The following is a 7,018-nucleotide window of genomic DNA, read 5'->3' on the forward strand; positions in this document are numbered from 1 at the left end:
CATCGCAACAAAATAAACACCGTTCTTCATCAATTTGAAAGCTCTTTTGAACAACCTAATAAAAAATTTTGTTTGATATGCACTTTAAAACAGATAAAACTATGGCCGTAACAAAATGGTAGCCTTTATTCAACCTTACAAGGTCATAGGAAATCAGTATAAAGGCTTGGTTCAGTCCAAATTGGCAGATTCAGATTGTGTAACATATAAATTGGTTTTCACATAGCCTGCATAGCTGGTGGGACTTTTGGCGCCAGGCAATTAATGAATGGTAAAACCATACAGAGAATGGGAAAGGACACTATGAAATCCCACAGCACCCCTCCCCATTGTTTGCCTCCCACCCGCTATACAGGCTAGTTTTCACATGATATCACTCCAGCTATATTAATCTTCTTAAGGGCCCACTGACATATTTTTTGGGGTGCGTTGCTAAGGATGTAATGGTTAAGTAATTTGAGAAAATTTGGCATTATTTTGGTCAGTTTCCAACTTTTGTAAGCCAATGACCCTAAATATGACGTCATCATACCACGCCCATGGTCACGTGACCAATAAAAGAAAACTTTGAATTTGTCTCCGTGCTACGCAATTTGGGTATTTAATCAATGGTTTGATAATTTGTATTCCTTTTTTGCATCTAGCCAAGCATGGTTTTCTTTTTATTGTGAAAAATGTTCTTTTTAACGACATAAACGATACTGAAATATCCATAACTTTTTCAAAAAAGATGATTTAAAAAAATCAATGCTTAGCTATATTCTGTATTTGGGGGTGAAACGTGCCATGTAAAAAAAAATTAATTCAATTTAAAACCGCCGGAAATTTAGCTTTTTTTCTCAAACCGGAAGTCAGTTTGTTTACGCATGCGTAGTTGATCTGAGAACGAGCACGAGGAAGGGCGAGGAAAAACCTTCGATAGAAACAACAGTTTGTGCAGTGACTTTTGCTTGTGAGTGGGTTTTCTTGTCAGCTCATGATATGATGACGTCAGTTACCGGAAGTAACATTTCACTTCCTTAGCAACGCGCGAAAAATCCGTCTGTGGGCCCTTAAAGAAAGAAAACAGCGACCATCTTAACAATCTTTGGGAAATCAAAGTCAATTTTTAAGGAAATAATGAAACTCAATATGACTGCTAGTCACGTAAATATTATTATTTACACAACCTATTGCAGGGGGTTTAGCATAGCACAGTGGAAGGGGGGGGGGGGGGGGGTGGAATGAACAATTACGCCAAATAATTTTTAAGCAAGCCACAAAACAATGTTAATCTTTTAAGCCCCAATAGTGCCACTTGAAGATTTACTCTGTCTTACGCCAGGCAATTTTACTTGTCAATGGGGGGACCCTCGTTGCTTTAAAGGGTTAAAAGGACCAGTCAATTTTTTTCTACTCACTCATTCCCAAACTCATCTACATCATTGAAGTGCAAACGCAATACCTAAACCATTTCCGAATTTCGTGTCTGCCTCCTCTTCAAAGCAAGTCTAAGTGCGAAGTTTTTGTTATGAAAATTAGTTTTCATTCATAAGTAAAGTAGAACTAATTACCATCACAAAAACTTCGCACTTGGACTCGCTTTGAAGAGGAGGCAGACACGAACTCGGAAATGGCCTATTGCATGGCTCGATAGCAATTATTGGAGGGACTATCCATAGCAACAAAATCTAACGTCCTTACAGATGCAGTCTAAGAGGGGCTTCTTTTTAAGTGAAATTTTAAATTGGTACTAAGAATAATTGATTAATTATTAGAGAAATGATGAGAATAAATCAAGAATAGGCATTAGAAATTAGCTTTTTTTCACTGCTTTAAGATAATTTTATCATCATCATTATGTGATTCAATGAGCTTTACAAGAATAAGTATAAAAAGAAATATTCCAAATCAAACGTAACATGGCTGAAAACCCTATCTGGCAGTGGAAATTGTATTCCGGACCAGTCCGTTGACAAATCCAGCAGGCAGCCCTAACTACGAACCGGACAACAGTGCTTCCTTTAGCAAGAAAATTACAATTTCTCAGCTTTCAGATGACTCTTAGACAGCACTTATATTGCAAAAGAGTGACTACTGAACTGCTGGCACCTTTCGAAGCATTCAGTAGCATTCTTTGAAGAACGAGTCAGAATACAATAGACATCATTATTATGCACACATAAACGAAATTGGAAAAGGTTTGCAGCAGTTCTACGTTAAGAATTTTTCGTACTTTCTTTTGTCAGAAGAGTTATACATTCCATAGAAAATTAATAAGAAACTTATGTAAGATCAAGTTAAACTAGCAAACCACATTACTATTATTTTATATGAAACTCTCATAATATACCAGGATAAATTTCCAAATTGAAGATGTACGTAAACTTAAGAACTTACAACTCAAGTGAAAATAGTAATGTAACAGTACATGTACGTACATTCGATATATACTTAAATGTCATTGCTCAATGCCACAAAATTCCATTCTACGTAAGCTTATGTTTAAAAATCTGATTTATCCAATAAACAATTTACGATGTACTACCTGAAGAATCTTGCACGCGCACAAAGAGTCCACATCCATCGAGACAAGAACCAAAACTCGCTAAAAGAGAAAGGTTCGTACATCAGTTTAATTTGTCGGCCATCTTGAATCGGATACTCTGAGTTCGAAAAACCCACCTGATTTTTAACAACATCGTAGACTTCCTCTTTAAGCTTTTCAACGAACATATTCGCTTCGAAATTGTTTCGAAATACAGATATGAACCTCAAAATGGGAGATGTGGATAACTTGTCGCAAATACTTTATTTCGAGAACGAACTTTCAGATTTAATTTTCGGCGGGAATAGATAGGCTCGACAGGGTTGTTAGGTACCAACCCTTACTCTGTCAATAATAGGAACGCCTGTCAATTTTCTGTATGTTTCAATAAAGAAGGAAGTTGTTGACGACAGTTAATAGACCAATTTCGATATATTAAAATTCAGTCGAAAACAAAAGATATCATCTCGAGGCTCTGGGGAATAAATATAAGGGTTTGTATGAGTTTATTCCCCAGAGCCTCGCGATGATGCCTTTTGTTTTGGACTGAATAGGCCACTTTCGATATATTAAAATTCAGTCTAAAACAAAAGACATCATCTCGAGGCTCTGGGGAATAAATATAAGGATTTGTATGAGTTTATTCCCCAGAGCCTCGAGATGATGCCTTTTGTTTTGGACTGAATTTTAATATATCGAAATTGGTCTATTTTAATATATCGAAATTGGTATATTGCATTTCTTACGGCAGCTTCATTGACAAGGGCCTAACCACATGTATAAACCCAGTGCACTTATTCTTTAATTGCCAAATATTATTCAAACAACCAAAATATAATTGCCCATAATCCGCTTTCTTTCTCCATTCAAAATACTTTTTCCAGGAGATCGATAAGAGAACGTGTCGTGAGCTTTACTCAAAATTATTTTCAGGTGCATTTATGCTTTGCCCTTCAGAATGAGAAAATCTTTCTGATTTTTATCTTTGTTTAAGTATATCTAGATTTCTTCAGATTATCAGTAATATTGATCTATACTTGACTCAAAAACACTCGGTTTCGATCGTGCAACATAAAGTATTAATTAGAGTGGTTCACGTTTTAAGTATGATTTTTTTTAAAGTGCTTATTGATTTCTTTTCAGTTCAATCCAAAAAAAGAAACAAATTGACACTAACGCCGATAACATTAAAATCTCATATAGTTGTTGTACCAAAGAGCTATTTCTTCTTTCAAAACGGAGTAATGGTGTTTTGTCGGTGAATTAATTGCCAAACCTGCTTTCCATCGGTCATGCTGTGTTTTAAAAGATGACAAAAGAGGCACGCACACCAGACAATGTAAGGTAACAGTGATTTGGAGCCTGGAATTAACGGACTGTCAAAATAATTATAAGAGCAAATTCGTAGTGAGTGGCTCGTTAAGAGGATAAAGTTTTTTGCTTTGACTAAATATTCGACTGAGTACAGTAGTAACGAAATTGTCTCGAAAACCTTTTCATCGGAAAATTAAGGAAACCGCAAGTTTGGTCCGATTGAAGGGTTGTGGTTAAATTAGCATATGTATTTTGCTCACGCGCAACAAAAAGTCAAACGCGATTCAAAACAGGTCATGCATCTTTTAATTTAAACTGAAAACTCCCCTTTGTTGGAAGAAGACTTTGTTTCGTCTACAGACAATTCTTCCTAAATGTGGCTCGTTTTCTTGCCTAGATTTATTTCCTGTAAGACGACGTATACAATTGTTAAGAATTCATCGTGGGTGAATAAATAAGTGAACCAGGTATTTTTTTCATTGCGCTTTGTGTTGTAATTGTTATTTAAATTTCCCAAAACTCATCTGGTGACACTTCAATTGCAAATTCGCTGATACGGAGTCATACATAGGTAATGAGTTCACTTCTTTTTCTTTTTTTGACAGTTATCAAATTTGGTACCAAAAAGTGGTAGATTTGTTGAGTTGAAAGCACACCTTGCTGATAAATGTGAAAGGAAAGATGAAATGATATTACTTGCGCGTTGGAAAGTTGTATGATGTTGTGTTACCGGCGTTGCCTGTAGCTGTAGCTTGACAAAATTTGATGGTCAACAACTGATTAAAAACACCTGGTGTTGTACTTGATAGCGATCTGTTTGTGCTTAGAGGGGAAGTATTAGGCACCGAATGGTTTTATGCTAATAAGAAACAAACTCCCATTCTTGGCTTCAAAAAACAAATATTGCCTCCCTTTTATAAAGGTTCCAGAGAAATGGCTTCCTCTTCTTCCTCGTCGGAAAGAGCCTGTTGAAGTCGATCGTGCCTTTTGCGGACAAATCTTTTCCCGCACAAACGATGAAGAGAAACAAAGAGTACAATTGCTACAGTGATGCAAATAAACAAATGCCACGCGAAAGCGATCACCAGAAATTCCACGTTGGCTCTAGTGTCTTCCCATGGATTCGGACCGTACAGAACGAAAGCAATTTGCAAAAACCAAGACCCCTGAATTCCAAGCAAAATAGCCCTCATTAAGGCAAGCAAAGATTGGTGTCTCGTTGAAAAGACTTCAGGGAAAAACGTACATGCCGTGAAAAATATGACGATGTACAGAATTGTGTGTAAGCGTACGCTGATGTCCGAGTGTCCTTGAAGGTGGAAGTAAAATAGCAGACCCTCTATCCAGAAACACGCGGACATCATTATGAAGTCGAATTTTGGTGGCAACGGTATCGAAATCCCGCTCCACATGGCTATGTCCACCACACCAGAAAGACCGAAGAGGCAGTACATCACCGCATGACTATGATTGTTAAGATGTTCATGGACAAATTTACCGTTTCGGTCGACCAAGACCCAAGAGCCGTCGAAAAAGAGCTCTCCGGTGGTGCCTATTATTGCAAACAAGACTTTAACGATGGGTTCCACAGGAAATTTGGAAAGAGCTTTACAGGGACAGGGGTACCAGACGGTCGGTGGCGATCGCGGTTTTACTCCTTCGTTCACTGAATTGCTTGAACAAAGAAGCCGTTGTCTGGCGACAATGTAAGAGTTCCTACGTGTCTGCAAAAGCACACCCAAGAACCACCAGATTGAAATCAAAAGGAACATAGTGCCGGGTACTGCGTGACCTACGAAGTCTCCCATTATTTTCAAAATAGGCTCACTGGTCGCGGTCAGTTCTTTCGTCGAGCAAAATGTGCTAGACCATCAACTAATGTGAAACATAAACTCAAGCTTTAAAACTTCATTAATTCACCATTCCTTCTCTCATTCGACGCGAAACGCACTCAAAAGAATATCACGACGCATAATTTCAGTTAAACATTATCCATTCGGCGTTATGTCAAAGATGATTGGCTTTGGTCAAACTACCAATCACAATTTGAAGCGTTGTAATTCCTCATTGTACCACCAACACCAGGGAACAATGATTCCCCAAAAAAGCACATTCGAAATTTCACCGCCACTGAAACGGGCAGAATTTTCCTCAAGTTTCCGAATGGTCCGAAACGGAACAAACATCATGATTCCAAGAAAATACACCACACAATAGATGAAACATTTTTCCACATTTCTGGTAATCAAAAACTAGGTTAAAATCAGTTGCCAGTTTGATATTAAGCAAAAAACGTTCCATAATTTCAAGAAAAAAAAAAGAGACTTGAATCCTTAACAGTCAAAACATTCAGTTTAAAATGAAACTAGAACAAATGCATTAGTGGATTGCAGGTCTGGCACCAAATGTTAGTACCTGTCAAAAAGCGTGTAGCTATAAATGTAAGTTGTCAAATTTCCATGGCTGTCTTTAATTTAATTTTATCAGTTTTTGCTCTCTGAATAACTAATTGAAAAACCTTGTCGAACAATATTATCCAACAACCACGACAAATGTTTGCAGGGGACAATTAATGAAAAACTTCCGCGCTGTGAAAATTAACCGTGTTGGCCTAGTATGTAAAGTGCAAAACTCTGCAGGACATCGTTATCTTCTGATTGGGCCGATAGATGTTGTCGACGCGTTATTTATTTAACATCGAGTTTATGTTTAAGCTAAAAGAAATTCTTTCTGTATTGAAGAAAGTTGCACGACATCGGTAGGCGACAGGCGAAAAATGAGCTTAAAACCAAGCTGGCTTTGATTTTAGGGTAAAACGCAAATTTCAGTGTTTCGCCTGTAAATCTTTCCATTGAACAGAAGGTGCGCTTTCAAGGGTTCGAATGCCGTCCCTGGATTTTTCAAGTCCCGCCACAACAACTGCTTTATTTTTTTCATTATTAAACTTAGGATATCCTTAGCTTAGAAAATCGATGCAACTAAAAAGTGGTTTACACTAAACGATTAACAATAAGCTCCTCAACTTTATTCCCGTATTTAAAATGCCATTCAAATTCACGTGTACCTCCACTTTAAGAAAAACAATTCTTCATCATAACTCACCACTTACATTAATTCATACCGTTTGGAGGACGTCGCATCTTTGATCATAACAGTTTAATGACTTAAAACAAGCAT

At 37.4% G+C, this 7,018-nt stretch overlaps 2 protein-coding genes across 2 annotated transcripts in view; both read right to left on the reverse strand.

Moving 5' to 3' along the window:
- The window catches only part of LOC138045634 (cell division control protein 45 homolog), a 23,939-nt gene extending 21,084 nt beyond the window's left edge, over positions 1-2,855 (reverse strand). The window contains exons 1-2 of the mRNA XM_068892199.1: positions 2,665-2,855; positions 2,528-2,587 (exon numbers count right to left, since the gene is read on the reverse strand). Coding sequence (XP_068748300.1) covers positions 2,528-2,587; positions 2,665-2,715 — 111 coding nt within the window. The 5' untranslated portion in view covers positions 2,716-2,855. The remainder of the gene's footprint in view (positions 1-2,527; positions 2,588-2,664) is intronic.
- A 1,573-nt stretch (positions 2,856-4,428) lies between these two features.
- LOC138045635 (transmembrane protein 45A-like) lies at positions 4,429-6,156 on the reverse strand. Its single transcript, XM_068892200.1, has one exon. The coding sequence runs from the start codon at positions 5,647-5,649 to the stop codon at positions 4,756-4,758; it is 894 nt and encodes a 297-aa protein (XP_068748301.1). The 5' UTR covers positions 5,650-6,156; the 3' UTR covers positions 4,429-4,755.
- Between the last annotated feature and the right edge of the window lie 862 nt (positions 6,157-7,018).

The sequence above is a fragment of the Montipora capricornis genome, chromosome 4 (assembly GCF_036669925.1).
Source record: "Montipora capricornis isolate CH-2021 chromosome 4, ASM3666992v2, whole genome shotgun sequence".
NCBI classification, from domain to species: domain Eukaryota; kingdom Metazoa; phylum Cnidaria; class Anthozoa; order Scleractinia; family Acroporidae; genus Montipora; species Montipora capricornis.